The 19,325-nt window shown below is 44.2% G+C and overlaps 1 protein-coding gene across 5 annotated transcripts in view; it reads right to left on the minus strand.

The window, feature by feature from the left end:
* Nucleotides 1-6,621: 6,621 nt before the first annotated feature.
* FAM205C (family with sequence similarity 205 member C) overlaps nt 6,622-19,325 on the minus strand; it is a 74,671-nt gene continuing 61,967 nt past the window's right edge. For 2 of the 5 annotated variants that reach the window (XM_025281656.2, XM_044939984.1), the window contains exons 2-4: nt 10,785-10,845; nt 9,356-9,870; nt 6,622-7,162 (exon numbers count right to left, since the gene is read on the minus strand). In XM_025281656.2, coding sequence (XP_025137441.1) covers nt 6,702-7,162; nt 9,356-9,870; nt 10,785-10,845 — 1,037 coding nt within the window. In that variant the 3' untranslated portion in view covers nt 6,622-6,701. Of the gene's footprint in view, nt 7,163-9,355; nt 9,871-10,651; nt 10,711-10,784; nt 10,846-11,375; nt 11,422-11,911; nt 13,396-19,325 lie in introns of those variants that run through there. The other 3 variants (XM_006044237.3, XM_045165070.1, XM_044939985.1) reach the window with 3 other exon arrangements.

A 19,325-nucleotide genomic window follows, 5' to 3' on the forward strand; every position in this document is an offset into this window, starting at 1 on the left:
AAATTGAAGAAAGTGGGGGAAAACCACTAGACCATTCAGATATCACCTAACTCAAATCCCTTATGACTATACAGTCTAAGTGAGAAATAGATTTAAGGGACTAGATCTGATAGATAGAGTGCCTGATGAACTATGGACAGAGGTTCATGACATTGTACAAGAGACAGGAATCAATGCCATCCCTAAGAAAAAGAGATGCCAAAAAGCAAAATGGCTGTCTGAGGAGGTGTTACAAATAGCTGTGAAAAGAAGGGAAGTGAAAAGCAAAGGAGAAAAGGAACGATATACCCATTTGAATGCAGAGTTCCACAGAAGAGCAAGAAGAGATAAGAAAACCTTCCTCAGTGATCAATGCAAAGAAATAGAGGAAAACAACAGAGTGGGAAAGACTAGAGATCTCTTCAAGAAAATTAGAGATACCAAGGGAACATTTCATGTAAAGATGGGCTGAAAAAAGGACAGAAATGGTATGGACCTAACAGAAGCAGAAGATATTAAGAAGAGGTGGCAAGAATACACAGAAGAAGTGTACAAAAAAGATCTTCACAACCCAGATAATCATGATGGTGTGATCACTCACCTAGAGCCAGACATCCTGGAATGTGAAGTCAAATGGGCCTTAGAAAGCATCACTACGAACAAAGCTAGTGGAGGTGATGGAATTCCAATTGAGCTGTTTCAAATTCTGAAAGATGATGCTGTGAAAGTGCTGCACTCAGTATGCCAGCAAATTGGAAAACTCAGCAGTGGCCACAGGACTGGAAAAGGTCAGTTATCATTCCAATCCCAAAGAAAGGCAAAACCAAAGAATACTCAAACTACCGCACAATTGCACTCATCTCACATGCTAGTAAAGTAATGCTCAAAATTCTCCAAGCCAGGCTTCAGCAATACATGAACCGTGAACTTCCAGATGTTCAAGCTGGTTTTAGAAAAGGCAGAGGAACCAGAGATCAAATTGCCAACATCTGCTGGATCATCAAAAAAGCAAGACAGTGCCAGAAAAACATCTATTTCTGCTTTATTGAGTATGCCAAAGCCTTTGACTGTGTGGATCACAATAAACTGTGGAAAATTCTGAAAGAGATGGGCATCAGACCACCTGACCTGCCTCTTGAGAATCTGTATGCAAGCCAGGAAGCAACAGTTAGAACTGGACATGGAGCAACAGACTGGTTCCAAATAGGAAAAGGAGTACGTCAAGGCTGTATATTGTCACCTTGCTTATTTAACTTACATGCAGGGTACATCATGAGAAACGCTGGGCTGGAGGAAGCACAAGCTGGAATCAAGATTGCCAGGAGAAATATCAATAACCTCAGATGTGCACATGACACCACCCTTATGGCAGAAAGTGAAGAACTAAAGAGCCTCTTGATGAAAGTGAAAGAGGAGAGTGAAAAAGTTGGCTTAAAGCTCAACATTCAGAAAACGAAGATCATGGCATCCAGTCCCATCACTTCATGCGAAATTGATGGGGAAACAGTGGAAACAGTGGCTGACTTTATATTTTGGGCTCCAAAATCACTGCAGATGGTGATTGCAGCCATGAAATTAAAAGACACTTACTCCTTGGAAGGAAAATTATGACCAACCTAGACAGCATATTAAAAATCAGAGACATTACTTTGCCAACAAAGGTCCATCTAGTCAAGGCTATGGTTTTTCCAGTGGTCATGTATGGATGTGAGAGTTGGACTATAAAGAAAGCTGAGCGCCGAAGAATTGATGCTTTTGAACTGTGGTGTTGGAGAAGACTCTTGAGAGTCCGTTGGACTACAAGTGGATCCAACCAGTCCATCCTAAAGGAGATCAGTCCTGGGTGTTCATTGGAAGGACTGATGTTGAAGCTGAAACTCCAATACTTTGTCCATCTTTTGGGAAGAGCAGACTCATTCGAAAAGACCCTGATGCTGGGTAAGATTGAGGACAGGAGGTGAAGGGGACAACAGAGGATGAGATGGTTGGATGGCATCACCGACTCAATGTACATGGGTTTGGGTGCACTCCGGGAGTTGGTGATGGACAGGGAGGCTGGCATGCTGAGGTTCATGGGGTCGCAAAGAGTTGGACACAACTGAGCGACTGAACTGAAGTGAACATACATACATATAAAAGAATATTACTCATCCATTAAATAGAAAGAAACAATACCATTTGCAGTAACATGGATGGACTTAGAGGTTACGATACTAAGCAAAGTAAGTCAGATAAAGACAAAAATCACATGATATCACTTATATGCAGAATATATATATATAATATATATATATGTGTGTATATATATATATACACAAGTGACCTTATCTACAAAACAGAAACACACTCATAGACTTACAGACAAACTCATGGTTCTTGGGGTGAAAGGAGGCGAGGGATGAATTGGGAGTTGGGGTTGACATGCTATATTTAAAATAAGTAACCAAGAAGGACCTACTGCATAGCACAGGGAACTCAGCTCAATAGTCTGTAATAATCTAAATGGGAAAGGAATTTGAAAAAGAATAGATATATTTATAATGGAATCACTTTGCTGTATACCTGAAACTAACAGAATATTGTTAATCAACTATACTCCAATATAAAATAAAAAAAATTTTAAAGGGACCTCCCTGGTAATCCAGTGGTTGAGAGTTCACTTTGCAATGCGAGGGACACAGGTTCCATATCTGTTTGGGGGACTAAGATCCCACATGCCACAGGGCAACTAGGCCTGCATGCTACAACTGCTGAGCCTGTGTGCCACAACTAAAGAGCCCGCATGCCAACTCAACAAGAGATCCTACATGTCACAATGAAGATCTTGCACACAGCAACCAAAAACCAACACAGTTAAACAAATAGATTTTTTAATTTAAAAAAAAAGATCAATGGTTGCCAGGGTTTGGGGGGGAAGGGAGAAAGGGATGAATAGGTGGAACAAATGGAATTTTTAGGGCAATGAAACTCTTCTGATACTGTAATGGTGAATATATGTCATTATACATTAGTCAAAACCCATATCAGGTATAACACAGAGTGAACCCTAACATAAACTATGAATGTTAGTTTATAATAAAATTTATCAGTATTGTCTTATCAATTTTAACAAATGTACACCGCTAAATGAAAGATGTTAGCAATAGGGAAAACTGCGTATGTGACCAAGGATGAGGAGGTATATGAGAACTCTCTACATACTGCCTAATATTCTGCAGACCTAAAACTGCTCTTTAAGTCTATTCATATTTTTATACGAGACTATAGCATAAATATTTTTGTAACATGTTTTCCACTACCATGTCCATACATTATTATCTTTGCACAGATTGAGTCTGGACACAGTGGCGATGGTAAAGTTAGTCAAGGATGTAGGAATTTAGGGGCAGGGGATATTTACTCAAAGACTCACAGAGGAGAGGGACTAGAAATTGCACGGATGAAGAGACATAACTAAGCCCTTGAGTCTGAGTGTCTCCAAAAGGCTGGGAATTTCAGCAGGGCAGGGAGTTTCAGTTCCTGTTCCGGGAGTCCTGGTCCCCTGCTGGCAAGAGGCTGGCATGACAGAACTGAGCAAGAACAAGATGAAGCCTCAAACATTCACTCTGGAGCTCAGCAATAACCTTCCTGCTAGGATGAAGTGAGCAGGTACAAGAGACATTCAGTCATGATGGTCAGTTGTCTGAAATACCCATAACAGGAATCTGCTGAGGCACTTGGAAGCCTGCAAGGCACCAAGGGAAGGACCTGCTCCACCTCAGCCAAAATGTGTGCACCATTAACCTCAACTTCCCACCTGACCTTTCCGAGTTACATTCCTTTTCCTGGGCATTCTTCTATGTGGCTCTCAGCCCAACTCCCACCAGGAAGGGAGGATGTGCCTGTCACAAGACCTCTTATGACCTTTGGGGATGCTTTAGGAAAACTCTGGAAGATGTGGTTCAGCCGGCCTGGGCCTTGTGCTTCCTCGCCCTGGGGGCCACAAAAGGGGCTGGGCTGCCACCCCTTAGGCACAGAGTCACCATTCAGAGGTGGGACACATTCATGCCTCTTCCCATCCTGCCTTTTCTGCATCCAGCTGGCAGTGGACACACTGTGCTAAGTACTGGGTCCTATTAGAGGAGGAGACTCCCGGCCCCACTGCTGGTTGTGGTATGTGGAGCCATCCTGAATTTCCTTCAGAATCAGTGAGGCAGGGCATCCCACAGCCCCATACCACACCGTGAAGAGGCCACAGCCCTTTCTGCCCTTACTCTCCCCTCTGGTAGGTCAGAAGGTGGGAATGCAGAGGTGCCACCTTCTGAGAGAAATGAAGTGTCCAGAACAGAGCCCTCCCATCCGCTCAGAGAAGCCTTTTTCTGCTTCCTACTTCTCTCCTCCAGCCCCCGAAACTCCCTGGTCTCTGAACATTAGGATACCACACCTGCCCTCTTCTTGTGTCCCTAGGCCCATCCTTTTCCTCATATTCTGGGCATCTAGAGTTTCTCTGTGATCTTTCCTTAGTGCTCGTGTTCCAATATGTTCAACCACCACAACTTTTCCATACCCACCTGGCCCTCAGCTGACCACCAAATCCTTAGGCCCTAACAGAAACTTGCCGTGGTAACTTCCAGAATCTGCCTCTACTCTACTTCAGCTTTGGCTCTCCATACCACTCCTTCCACCCCCAGCCACGGTACCTTTCCAGCTCCTCACCTAGCCTTTTGAGCCATTGCCCAAACTCCATTACATGTGACAGCAACCTTTCTCCTCTTAATACACTAAGTCTCACCTCAATGCTTCCTTCTCTCTACTAACCACCAGCAAAGTGTCTATTTTCTCCAAGATCATCTCCTGGACTTGGACATTCGCTGCCATCTCCTCACCTCTACACCACCACATGGCTCCGGCAGTTCTACCTGCACCATGAGTTTCTCTCTCCTTGATTTCATCCTTTCTCTCAACATCCAACATGTTATGTCTCTCATTTTAAAAAAATAAAAACACTCTCTGGGGTTTATCTACAGCTTTCTCCCCATTTGTCTTCACCTCCATGGAACAAACCTCTTTGAAGGAACTGATTACACTTGCTATCACCAGTTACTCTCGTTTCATTCGCTCTTGAATCCACTCCAGTCATGCCTTCACCTCCATCACAGGTGAATATGTTTTTCTCAAGGCCATTAGTGTTGCTAAATCTAATGGGGACTCTGCATCCTCATCTTACTTGGCCAATTCACAACTTTTATTGCAGTTGATCACTTTCTCCTTGTAATATGCCAGTATGCCACACTCTTCCAGATTTCCTCCTTCCTCCCTGGTTTCTGCTTTTCAGTTTCCTCTGCTTACTTTTCCTTTTTTTCTTCCCAATTTCCTAACACTGGAATATCCCAGAGCCCAGTCTTTAGACCTCTCCTTCATTTATACTCATTCCTCTAGTGACCTCATCTGGTCCCATCGTTGTACATCTCTCTCCATTTCTCTCTTTCTCCAGCCAGGGCCCTCCATGTGCACTGTGTGGAGAATAGACTGTTGGAGGTATGGTTTCAGGAAGAAGCATATTATGAAACTACTGTAGTATTGGTAGCAGCAGAGAAGACAAGAAGGAATTGTTTTTTGAATTTTGAAGGTAGAAACAACAGGATTTATTGATAGACCAAAAGCAGACTTTTTAGAAGCAAAAGTCAAGGATGGCACCAATATTTTGGCCTGAACAACTGGCAAGAGAAAGGTGCCATTAACTATGTGGGAGCAGGTCTGGTACATGTGATTGGGTGGTGGTGGTGGTACAAGGAATCAGTTCATTTCTGAAATAAATACTGGATATCCAAGTATATACAGTTCTGATTAGACAATTTGGGCATGTGAGACTGTCCACCACGTAAGATAATGATCTCCATGGAGGCGAGGCCTGTGTTTAGGTGACTGCTGTGTCTGACATAGTTTCTGGCATGCAGTAAGTACTCAAATACTTTAATTTTTGAATGCAAGATGATTATCAAAGTCATTTTTATTGTGACTCATTTTATTATTTTTATTGGGGACATTATCATCAACTGATTTTCATTCTAGGAGTCATTTATTCCATGCAACTGAAAGGCAATGAGGGTCAAAGAGTCAACAGAGCTATAGCAAGCTCCCAGACAGGTTACCTCTTAAAATCCAATCAATAACAACAAGGTGCAGAGAGGGGAGATTCTATAATTTGCTTCTGACATCTGTCATATTAGCTATGTGCTTTTGATAAACACAAAGCACCGCCTCAAAGAAGAAGCACTGCAACACTCCTCTAAAAGTCTTCCCTCCAGATTGTGGGAATATACAGTAGTTATCGATGAACTGTGCCAAAAATGCACTAGATTCCTAGCTATCACTTCTTGTACTATCATCATGCACAATTTGCTTCTCTGGGGCCCAAAGACAGCAGGGAAGCCAGGACAGAAGTCAAGCATGATCTTTGCCTTCAGTGTACCTTAGATATGGGTCTTCCTTCTGTGCTCAAGTCCCTCTATGCACAGTCAAGGTGGAGCTGAAAGAGTTAGGCAGAATGCTTACCTAGCTGTGAAATGGGTTTAAGCTTCATACCATATGGGGTGTACGATCTAACTCCTCTACTCTCTCCATAACATACCACACTGAAAACAAGGAGGCACAAACACATGGTTCTTTGCTTAAAGGTATAGAGTTTATTCAGAGAGGGAATGAACACCAGAATATTAATGGAAATGATGATGACAGCCTTTTCAGGAGGATGCAGAAGTCTGGGAACCCCTGAGCTCCTTCTTCCTGGACTGGGTACTCTCCTGGGGTAGACAAGTACCTTCTGCTGAGGTGGAAAGTGAGACATGGGATGGATTTTCTGGCTGAGTGGCACGAGTCAGCAGAGGACTGCGCTTGGAGCTGCCACTGGAGAGGGGCAGGAAACAGGACTGGCCGGACTGCACGGACTCCATGGACTGTCGCTGGAACTCACTGTCCAGGCACTGGAGCGCGTCAAAGAAGCCCTCCTCCTTCTCCAACTTAGCTCCCTTCATGGGGCGTTTGGTGGAAGGTGGACTCTTCTCAGCCTTTTTTGTCTTGGTTTTGGCCACTTTCTCATCCTTACAGCTGAGAATGCATTCCTTATGCCCTTGACCTTTTGTGTCAGGGTTAATCCACTGTGTAAAATGCTTCAGCTTATTTCGCAGGTCGACTTCTACAGCTTCTGGAAGGATAGGGCTCTTGTAAGTATGAGCTGTCTTTACCAGACGCTGCAGCTCTTGCCCCTAGAAAGGGTGGCCCTATAAATTTTGGCCCTGCAAAGTTTGGATCTGAAAAATATGTGGATCCTTTTAAATGCAAACTGTGGAACACCAAATCGGTCCTATAAGGTCTGGCTCTTTAAGCCCTGAACAATTCCAGACACGGCATTCGCAGGAATCCTTGTTTGGGTGAGATCATTCACCTCGTTCTAACAGCCTTACAGACTATTCTCATCTAGTCCTTTGGTCCCAAGGAATCTTGGAGGATGCTCTAGGAACTCAAGGTAAGGGAGATGCTGGTGAAGGTACGGACAGGGGGCACTAAGCTGAGAGTTTGGAGATGGTGGCTTTACAGATCCAGACAGAACCTTGCTAGTCCCTACTCACTCAAGGCAACCATCCTGGCCAAACTAAAATTTTACCTAAGAAAGATCCTGAAGATACATTTGAGAAGTCAGGGGCTCTTGGAGTTTCAACTTAAAAGTGTCCTACTAGAACCCTGGCACAGCAAATGCTCTCTCTGGATGGAGAGAGATTTGGCACTGCACCCCTTCTCTCTGGTTCTCTGAAGCTTTGAGCTTCCCTATGTCCCTATTCTCCCTGCTACTGCAGGGAGTTATCTAAACAAGGTGATTGGTAACAGCATCTGGTGAGGCTTACTGCTGCTGGTTCAGGCCTGACAGTATTCAGGGTATCACTTCCTGATCTGTGTTGGGACTGACTGCTGCCTCTGTGTCTAGAGGCTTATTTTCTGGGGTGCAGGGAACTGAGCTGTTTCCAGGGCCCTTGGAATTCTGTGGACCCAGTGATTTAGGTTCCAACCGCTACAGATGTTCCAACAGATGTGGGTAGGGACAATCCCCTAGCAGATTTTCTCACATCTTTAATCAAGATGGCTCTACAACATCGCCGTGGCCTGGACAAGCAACTATGGGCTGGCTCTGCTGGCCACAACAGATCAGAAAACGTCACTATCCCCTCAGGTCTCCAAGTCTGCAGGCTAGGGGACACTCATACTGGTCAGTGTGCTGCCCTGGGACAGAGGCTGCTGGTCATCAGGGGAGAATAGCAACTGGAGGGACTGCTGTATCTTCTAGGGCAGACCCCAGCAATGGTAAATTAAATTGCCAAATAAACCATTTCTAAAGGTGGAACTCCAGCAGCTTGGGGCATGCTCCGTAAAAATAATACTACCTTGGCTCCTGAGGATTTTTAAATGGACTTCTCCAAACAGGTAGGCCCCTGGGTCTCAGGAGACAGGCTTCAACACATCTCAGGACTTAGGCTGTAGGGTTTGCTACATCTACAGAGATCTCTGGGCAACAGCTAGCAAGCCCCATGGAAGCTGGAGCTGCCACTGAAGTGGAGGTGCCAATGCAAGGCTTCACAACTGACCAGAGTCAAAAATGGGACATTAATAGAGGCTTGCTGATAGAAAAATGAAGAAGCCCAAATTCAGGAGAGTGGGAAGAACGTGGGTCTAACTGAGGTAGAGGAAATTTTAGACAGCCTGGAGATTAATAAATCATTGGGGGAAAAAAAAGAGATCAGGATCGCCTTTTGAGGTAAGACATTTAGGAATAGACCAGGGACTCAATGTGCAGAAAAGAGGAACTAAGGAAAGACAGCTGTGTTCTGCTCCAGCCAGCACACTGAGGCCTCAGTGCATCCCCCAAGCAGTGGACAGAGACGACTTACAAACTGAAATGTGGAAGAGGGTAGAGCCAGGATCATAGGGTTTGGGATTTTTTTGTAGTGATATTTGTACAGGGTCCACAGTGGATCCTTCAAAAACAGAAAGTTTGGGTAGACTGGCTTACCTCCCATGAACCTCAGGTCAAGGGAGATAAAAGCCCATCTTTTCAACAGAGGCCTTAGAGGTAGCATTCATGATGAAAGAAATGGTAGTGTTTCCACCCAGGACTGGAAAATTTGGGGGCGGTATGACATAAGCTGCCACAGGAACCTTCCAAAATCTTGGGAACCCTCAGGTATAGATAGAAATGCATGCATTACATACAAATACTTAAAGATATATCAGCGACTGGGGGAGACGGGAACATTAGACGAAGGGAATCAAGGTAATAGGGTATTTTAGGTTTGTGAGCTTGGTGTTCAGGGAAAGAAAGGGAATCAGATTTTCAAGGGTTACTGACCTTGTTTCTTCAGAATACCTTCAGAGTTGCTCTTCTTCTTGACATGCTGGTTCACAGGAATCCTAGGCTCTTCAAGGCTCGAAGAAGACAGAGCTCCTGAGTCCAAGGGCAACTCTGGCCCTCGGCATTCCTGCCTTAGCTGCTGGTGACCAGCCCAGTATTGGCGGATGCTGATTGCACTGACAGACTTGGTGGCTGGCTTAGTGGCTGACTTGGCAGCTGACTGGGTTACAGATTTCTGATTTGTTAGTTGTGACACTGTGCGGGTTGCTGATGGAAGTGAAAGCTGTTTGAAGGGCAGGGACTCCTGACTCTGATCAAAAGAGAGACTAGACATGGACAAAACCTCTAGGCAAGAGGAGCCCTGAGATGGCCCCGAAGAAGTAGGGGTGGTCAGCGTAGTCTCACCCGATATCAACTGCTGAATCTCCAGAGCCACAGAATTGCAGATTTGGCAGCAGGGGTCTGCACACAGGAGGCGCCGCACACTCCCTTCCTGAGGAAGCCAGCCCTGGCTGGGAAGGGAAGCATGGCAATCGTTTGTTACCGATGCAGTAACATCTGCCTCTTTGCCAGTGTGTGGCCTGAGACAGACCTATGAGCTCTTGCTTTCTACCCTCCATGCTGTTATTGCCACTGCTTTTCTGCAGAAACATTCAGCAGGTTAGGGCTAGCTAAACTTGACAAGGTCTCAGACAACTGGTGGGAACACAGGGCCTTGAGAAACTGGGAGGTGGGTGAGCTCTCTGCTGACCTGTGCTGAGAAGCTGAATTAGGAGATGGGAACCAGGCAGGTGGGGGAGCCAATGGTTAGCTGATGGGGTAGCACCAGAGACATCACCAGGTAGAACCTGGAGTCAGCCTCGCTTGGGGCCACGGAAGTCCTGTGGGAGCTCTGTATTCTGGGGATTAGATGCACACATCTCTTAAGAGCCGATTCCTCATTCTGCAGAGCTCTTAAGAAGGGGATAATATGACAAGCTCCTGCCTGAGGGTTGTCCCAGGAACTGGCCTCCCTGAAGACAGAACCAGAGGAGGTAATGTCAGCAGGGTCCAGGGGTCTGCCCTTGAAAGGGAGCGGCTGTGAAGAGAATATGAAAATGATGACTTGTTTATGCACTTAACTATCCATTCTCCTGACTGGGTAACTTGTCTCATGGTTGGGAGAAAACCCACATCGTTAAATTCTGTCAAATCCTGACTTCCAGCACCTTTGTGAGCCTAGCCCAGAGCACAGCTGGAAGACCCCTCTCCACTGAGATGTCTGACCCCACCCTCTCCTCCAGCAACTCTCACCCAGGGCTCCAGGCTCCATGTGTCTGGCTCCCTCTCAGCCATTCTCCTTCTGCCCAACCCTGCCGCAGGCCAAACACAGAAATTACCACAGGCCATACTGGGAGGTGGGAGACTGCGAAGAGCAAGAGATCACCTTCGCATGATCGAAAGCAGCTCCAACGGCTTGTCAGCTTCTTTCCGGGAATGTCTCCTAGCTGATAAACCAGGAGACAGTGTTACACGGAACAGGAAGGAATTCAGGGATATCCTACAGGAGGTTGAAGGAGTTGAATGACAGGAGACTGCAGACAACCCCCCTCCCCAGTCAGCACTCTGAGGGCACATCTGGGTACAATTTAACCAGGTATGATGTGCTCTCCTAGACCTACTTTCATTTATCTTCACAACCACACTATGAGTGAGACAGCATCATCAGATGCCCATTTTATGGATAACAAGACTGGGAGATGAAATGACCTTTACTGGGTCATAAAACTAGTAAATGACACAGTTGAGGACATCTCCCCTACTTCCTCTTCACTCCCAGGGGAAAGGTGGAGAATTTTGGAACATTCCCAGGTTCTCATTTCCTACCCAAAAAGTCTTCTGGGAGGATCTGTCAACTTGGGGAACTGGAGCAATGGTTAGAGCACCCAACGCCTGGCACCAGGGGTCACTGAGGGCCAGGGTCCATGCAAGTCTCACCCCCAGGGGAGGGAAGTCAGAGCAGAGACTGGGACTTTACCTCTTGGTGTTTTCTCTTTAGCCCTTTGTTTGACTTTCTGGTGACGCTTAAAGACAAAATACAGTGTGAAGTGTCTAAACTGAGACAAAACCTGCAAATATTTCCCAAACTTCTTCTGCTTCAATTCTATACATTCTGCTACCTTTTTCCCTGCTCTACCTTTTTCACCCCATCATTTCCTTTCTCTTCTTATTTCTGATTCATTTCAAACCTCTTCACACTCCATACCTCCATACCTCCACCCCCATTCCCTGAACAAGTTCTGTGGGAAATCAGAATAAGACGAGAGAAAGGGGAAAATGGAATAAAGGATGGGTGGTCTAGTAGACAAAGGACTTTAGCCATCCAAGGCTCTAAAAGTCCACCAGCTGAAAGGATCGCCTAAATCTGAAGGTGTACTGGGATCCAGTCAGGAAACTTCCTCCATTAAAAAAAAAAAAAAAAAAAGGCAGGGGTAAGGGTAATGAGAGACAGTGAAGGGATAAAACCTTGTCTGAGGTGTAATTGGTTCAGTCATGGTCATAGTGTTTCCCTACCCGGCAGCAGTTCCTGTTAGGTCCCAACTTTAAACCTCGGTGGTTCTTTTTCACTTGCCAAATAATTAATGCAATAATAATGATGGAGCCATAAGTGTAAAAGGGATATCCAACATCCCACAAAATAAAAGTAGGGCTCAACATAATCTAAACCTTACTAGCCATCCCTCTTCCTAGGCTTCCTAGGTTTTAAGGGTCTTAGAACCTAACACCTCCAAATCCTAGACCTATTGTCTCTGCCTCACAGAGCATAGAACCAAACCAGCAGACTGCATCACAAAGCCCTCCTGTTTCCTAAGTCATGCATGGCATCACAGACCTTTATTTGTCTAGGAGAAGCTCATGTGACACAGTGTTAAGGTGAGGGTATCTGGTTGACTACATGGGTTGCAGAGCCTGAGCCTAAAGATGCCAAGTCACAGGAAGCAAATACTCCTTCATGCCCTCTCTATTCTCTCTATCCTGATGGCTCAGACTTCAGCTCTCAGATAACAGTCTGGCATCTATCCCCAGATAACTGAGTCTTTATGTACACTGTGTGCCCTAAAAGAGAGATAGTGGATTGGTCAGACAAACTCCATGAACTATATATATCACTGTTCTGAGAAGATAACTAGGAAACACACAAGAGGACAGTGTATACATTATCCTATTAAGTCTTGGACAGTGAAGTTTGATGTGACAGGCAATAGTTGGGCAGTCATGAAAAGGACTGTAATTATTGTGGCAAGAAAAGGACATAGCTTCTGTTCTTTTAAACAACTTTCTGAGTTAAAGGAGTGCTCCCAGTCTGTGTGATCAAGCTTTTGATGGACGAGAAGAAACTGTAAACAGTGCCTTCCAAGGAGGAACATGATTGAGGCTCACTTCTGGAGCTTGGTTTTCCAGAATGGCCTTTACAACTCTCAGTAGTATCCTGTGGAGTATCCACTCATTGAGGTGAGTTACTGGCAAGACTAAGGACCACAAACTTGGGCTCTTGGGTTGAATCCACCATGGCTGGAGTGGTTGGCTGAAATGTTTATGAAAATTTGAATCTGAACACCTTTAGGCAGGTCAAGCTTTTTTCTGCTCAATCTTAGTACCCACCATCCCCATGTCCACTGATTTACATATTAATGTTAACTTCATGATCCCTGTTAACATTGTGATATGCCTCTAAGACTCCAGGATTTCTGAATTTCCTAAGAAATTCTTGCCCTGATGAGAATGGTCCCATAGCCCCCAAATTCTCAGGCTCAAAATCTCTGAAGAGGCTATTTGGTCCTTCCTCCAAGCATTCAATCTACCGCTGAACAGATGTGGTGAGCCAACAATCTGTGTTCATCCCTAAGCTGCCCAGTCTCAAAGGTACAAAGACATTTGAGTTAGATTACCTGCCTGCTCTCAAGTCACTTAAAAAACCTAGTTTCAAACACAAAAACTAATTCACAATCAAAAATCCACCTTATTAAGAGTTGAATCAGGACTTTCCTGGTGGTCCAGTGGTTGAGAATTTGCCTGCCAATGCAGGGACATGAGTTCAATCCCTGGTCCGGGAAGATTCCATATGTCAGGGGGCAACTAAGCCCATGTACCACAACTACTGAGCCCATGCTCTAGAGCCCAACAGTTGCAACTACTGAGTGCTCTAGAGCCCATGCTCCACAACAAGAAAAGCCACCACAGTGAGAAGCCTGCACACCACAACTAGAGAATAGCCCCTGCTCGCCACAACCAGACAAACTTTGTTGCTTTGTGCACAGCAACGAAGACCCAGCACAGCCAAAAATTTTTAAAAAGGGTTGAAACAAGAACCAGCATTACTAGGAGCTTGGAAAGAAGGGTGTAAGGTGTTATTTAATGGGTATGAAATTTTTATATGAGATGATGAAAAGATTCTGAAAATGGACAGTGGTGATGGCTGCACAGCGCTGGGAATGTACTTAATGTCACTGATGTACACTTAAAAGTGGTTAAAAGAGTAAAGTTCATGTTGTATATATTTTACCACAATTTAAAAAAAAAAGCTAAAAAAAAAAAACAATCATTGGCATGAGGAATTTTTTTGCTATCTATAAGGAAGAATATTCTGAAAATAATTTGGCAAAGAAACAGATTACTGAATATTTTTCTTCAATGTCCTTTTTTACAGAAGAAAATAAAAACAAAATAGATCCTTAAATTTAAGATAATTTAAGAAGAGTCTCACCCTGAAAATGGGATGAATTTGAGCCATTTCAACATTTTTCCTAAACTTGTAAATTCCGTAATATAGGAATGAGAAGACATTTCCAATTAAAGAGAACTGAATGACAGGTTGTGTATATGTGTTAGTCGCTCAGTCGTGTCCGATTCTTTGCAGCCCCATGGACTGTAGCCTGCCAGGCTCCTCTGTCCATGGAATTCTCCAGGCAAGAATACTGGAATTGGTTGCCATTCCCTCCTCCAGGGGATCTTCCCTCCAGGAATCAAATGCAGGTCTCCTGCATTGCAGGTGGATTCTTTACCATCTGAGCCACCCAGGAAGCCCGAATGACAGGTTATTAATAATTAGTTAAAAAGCAGCTTGCATCGGCTTTTTAGCAGCAAGTCAAGATACCTAAAAAGTGACTTGAATTTTTTACAGTTGTCATTATTCCTCCCCAACCAAGTTCATGCTTCCTGCTCTGTGCTGCTGCAAGCGCTCTCAGTCTCCCGTTAACCTGACCCAGTGTAGCACTGTGTGGTGCGCAGGTCCTCCCCAATCCCGGGCTATGAATGTAAGTAATTAACAAACTTCTGTCAGGCTTATAGGTCCAGCGTCAGGTGTCGTACTTTCAGACATCCCTGGAACCCCAGGGTTACCAACGGGACAAAGAGGAGGTACACACAACACTCCATCTTCTACCCAACCCACTCCTGCTTCCTGCAGCTGCTGCTGCAACTTTGCTCAGTCTCCCAATAGCCTCTTTGCCCCAGACAAAATTATCAAATTTGGCAAACTTGGTACCAGCTCCAACCTGTATACTATTTACCTTAAAGATAATCCATGGCCACCGTCATCCCACTAGGCCATTAAAACCATCTGCTACAGACTCCTCTACTGCAACTTACCCATGCCTTGCTCTTCCATCTCAGAGCTGAGGAGGTAGAGCCGAAGACAACCTTATACCTTTCGCAGACCAGACCTTTAGTACAGGCTTATATATTGATCCAGTACCTACTGACAGAGGGTGCTTGTGTGGATGGGACAGAGGGATCAGCGTCTTCCTAAACAAAGGCATATTTGCATAATGAACACGCTGTCATTTTTGATGATGTGGACATGGATTGTCACATTTGCCCTTCCTGCCACATGGTTTACTGTGAATGGCAAACAAGGGAGATGAAGTACATCAAAGGCCTCTGTGGACTCTACACAGAGTCCTGTGTGGAGGGCTACACAACTGCAAAGGATTCAGATTTGTCTGTTTCGAAAAAACTTGCTAAAGCAGGACCCTGCTCTCATAATAACGCTATAGTGCCACAATTATAACAGTAGAATTTCTTCAGGAAACTGTTCGGGATTACTGATTCACATGCAACATGGGTCATATCATAGCCCAATAAAGAAAAATCCTCACAGGACACTAGTGTGATTTTGTCCCTCCACACAAGCCTTATGAAGGAGCTTTGCTGTGTCTCATTCTCAGAAAACACTAGTGAACATCTTTAGATGTCTCACATGATGGGGACAGAGAGGCACAGCTGCTGCCATTCAGAAGCAACATTTTTAGACACTAGCATTTTTATTAATGCCCAAGTGTTGGACAGGGAGTTAGACAGGAAGCCTCAGAAAAGTATCAGCAAGACCACCAGCGCTCCACAGCAGTCACTTTGCTATGCAGAAGTGTAGTAAAACGATAGAGGCACCAGAGGGCAGCACTTGCCTACCCAACGTGTCCCAAGGAATCTGTGACAGAAACTCTAAACTGCCATCTGTTCCACTGCCTCCCAATCCTGGCCTTACATCAGAATTACTGGGAGGCTTATCAAAATATAGATTTCCTGGCCTCAAGCCAGACTTAATGAATCAGAATCTCTACAAGCAGGGTCTTGTAACCTATGTATTCAATTTTCAATAAGTGTCAAAATAATTTTCAAGCAACAAACACCGGGCTTTGGGTGGGCATTTGGGAGCAACGGGACTGCAGAGAGCAACAGTGCTTCCTCCTACCCCAGTTTCACTGATATACAACTGGCAGAAAGCACTATGAGTTTATGGTGAGGTAAACAATATAATGATTTGTTATATGCAGGCACTGTGAACTGGTTACCACAATAAGTTTAGTTAACATTCATCACCTCACTTAGATTTTTTTTCCTGTAATATATGCAGGTCAGGAAGCAACAGTTAGAACTGGATATGGAACAACAGACTGGTTCCAAATAGGAAAAGGAGTACATCAAGGCTGTATATTGTCACCCTGCTTATTTAACTTCTATGCAGAGTACATCATGAGAAACGCTGGGCTGGAAGAAGCACAAGCTGGAATCAAGATTTCTGGGAGAAATATCAATAACCTCATATATGCAGATGACACCACCCTTATGGCAGAAAGTGAAGAGGAACTCAAAAGCCTCTTTATTGATGAAAGTGAAAGAGGAGAGTGAAAAAGTTGGCTTAAATCTCAACATTCAGAAAACTAAGATCATGGCATCTGGTCCCATCACTTCATGGGAAATAGATGGGGCAACAGTGGAAACAGTGTCAGACTTTATTTTGGGGGGCTCCAAAATCACTGAAGATGGTGACTGAAGCCATGAAATTAAAAGACGCTTACTCCTTGGAAGGAAAATTATGACCAACCTAGATAGCATATTCAAAAGCAGAGACATTACTGTGCCAACAAAGGTCTGTCTAGTCAAGGCTATGGTTTTTCTTGTGGTCATGTATGGATGTGAGAGTTGGACTGTGAAGAAAGCTGAGCACTGAAGAATTGATGCTTTTGAACTGTGGTGTTGGAGAAGACTCTTGAGAGTCCCTTGGACTGCAAGGAGATCCAACCAGTCCATTCTAAAGGAGATCAGCCCTGGGATTTCTTTGGAAGGAATGATGCTAAAGCTGAAACTCCAGTACTTTGGCCACTTCATGTGAAGAGTTGACTCACTGGAAAAGACACTGATGCTGGGAGGGATTGGGGCCAGGAGGAGAAGGGGATGACAGAGGATGAGATGGCTGGATGGCATCACTGACTCGATGGACGTGAGTCTGAGTGAACTCTGGGAGTTGGTGATGGACAGGGAGGCCTGGCATGCTGCAGTTCATGGGGTCGCAAAGAGTCGGACACAACTGAGCGACTGAACTGAAGAACTTTTAAGATCTACTCTTTTGGCAACTCTCAAACACATAATATCATTAACTATAGTCACCACACTATACATACATCAGAACTTATTAATCTTATAACGAATTCTGTACCTCTTCATCGTCTTCATCCATTTCCCCCACTTCCTCTCCCTGACCACCAATCTATTCTCTGAACGAGTTTGGTCATTTATTTTTAGATTCCATACATAAGTAAGATCATATAGTATTTGTCATTCTCTGTCTTGAGATATAGTTCACTCAGCATAATGCTGTTAAGGGCCATCCGTATTGTTGCAAATGGCAGGATTTCCTTCTTTTTTATGGCTGAGAAATATTCCATGATATCATATTCTATATCCATTCACTGCCAACAGATGCTTAGATTGTTCCAAGTCTTGGTTATTAAAAATAATACTGCAATGGGCATGGGTGTTCAGATATCTCTGAGAGAGAGTGATTTTCTTTCAGGTATATAACCAAAAGTGGGATTGCTGTGTCAAATTTAAAGCAACTCTTATTTAAAACTTCCTCCTATAATAGATGAGTTTGACCATCTCTGGTCATGACCTAACTTCGACAGTGGTCTATAAACAGAAGTTAAGAATTCAGGAACACAAGGAAGAAAGGAGAATCAATCCTGACAGAGAAAAATTACTATGTGCCAGGCCCTTTATACATCATATCATTCAGTCCTTATCATCAACCCAGACCCAGGTATTATTATCCCAAGTTATATATGAGGAAACTGAATCACCTATAAGTAAAGTAAAGTTACTGCAGATGGTGACTGCAGCCATGAAATTAAAAGACACTTGCTCCTTGGAAGAAAAGCTATGACCAATCTAGACAGCATAATAAAAAGCAGAGACACTACTTTGCCAACAAAGGTCCATCTAGTCAAAACTATGGTTTTTCCAGTAGTCATGTATGGATGTGAGAGTTGGACTATAAAGAAAGCTGAGTGCCGAAGAATTGGTGCTTTTGAACTGTGGTGTTGGAGAAGACTCTTGAGAGTCCCTTGGACTGCAAGAATATCAAACCAGTTCATCCTAAAGGAAAGGAGTCCTGAATATTCATTGGAAGGACTGATGCTGAAGCTGAAACTCCAATACATTGGCCACGTGATGCAATGAACTGACTCATCTGAAAAGACCCTGATGCTGGGAAAGATTGAAGGCAAGAGGAGAAGGGGATGACAAAGGATGAGATGGTTGGATGGCATCACCGACTCAATGGACATGAGTTTGAGTAAACTCCAGGAGTTGGCGATGGACAGGAAGGCCTGGTGTGCTGCAGTCCATGGGGTCACAAAGAGACAGACACAACTTAGCGACTGAACTGTAAGTAAAGTAACGTTTGTCTGAGGTCATACAGCAACTTAGTGGTGGATAGTTAGTTTCTAAACTCCACTAAGCCTTGCAACCTTCAATCCAATCAAATTGAGAGAATACAGACATACCATATGATTATAAGATGTTTGAAACTGCAGTCTACTCACATGTTCAGTCATTTTTGAAAAGGGCCACCATAAATAAAAGGAACTTAAAACAAGAGCCAAAGAGCAAGTCTGGGTCCAAAGGTGTCCAATGTCATCCAGATCATACCTACTTCTCATCGGTTATGCCCCTCAGGCACCAGGCTATCACAGCCCAGTGACATTAGCATCTGAGTGCCCCATTCACACTCCTGGTTTGATTATAGCCTCATCCAGTATCTTCTGACTAGAAGGTAACTTTCAAAGAAAATAAACCTATATAAAGAGAATGACCTGACCAGCAGGTGGGAGTACGCCAGGTCCTTTGCAATTATATTTCCCAGTGAAAACTAGTACATTAGCATGATGATTTATGCCTTAGACTCTTTTCGATTTAATTATAGTTGATAATTCAGTTTACATACTGAATTATCAGTATGTAAATTATCAGTGGGTTTCCTGAAGAGACCAAGTGGCTCAGAGAACCCTGTTAAGATGTACTCTTTCTACTTCACAGCTGAGGAAAGTAGTACACTTGGCTCCTAGTTCTCCCTCCTTTCCATTTCTCGTGGTTACTCTCCACCTTTCTGACCAACTGCAGAGGTACGGAGGGCCAATCTAAACATCAG

Source organism: Bubalus bubalis, chromosome 3 (genome assembly GCF_019923935.1).
Source record: "Bubalus bubalis isolate 160015118507 breed Murrah chromosome 3, NDDB_SH_1, whole genome shotgun sequence".
NCBI lineage: Eukaryota > Metazoa > Chordata > Mammalia > Artiodactyla > Bovidae > Bubalus > Bubalus bubalis.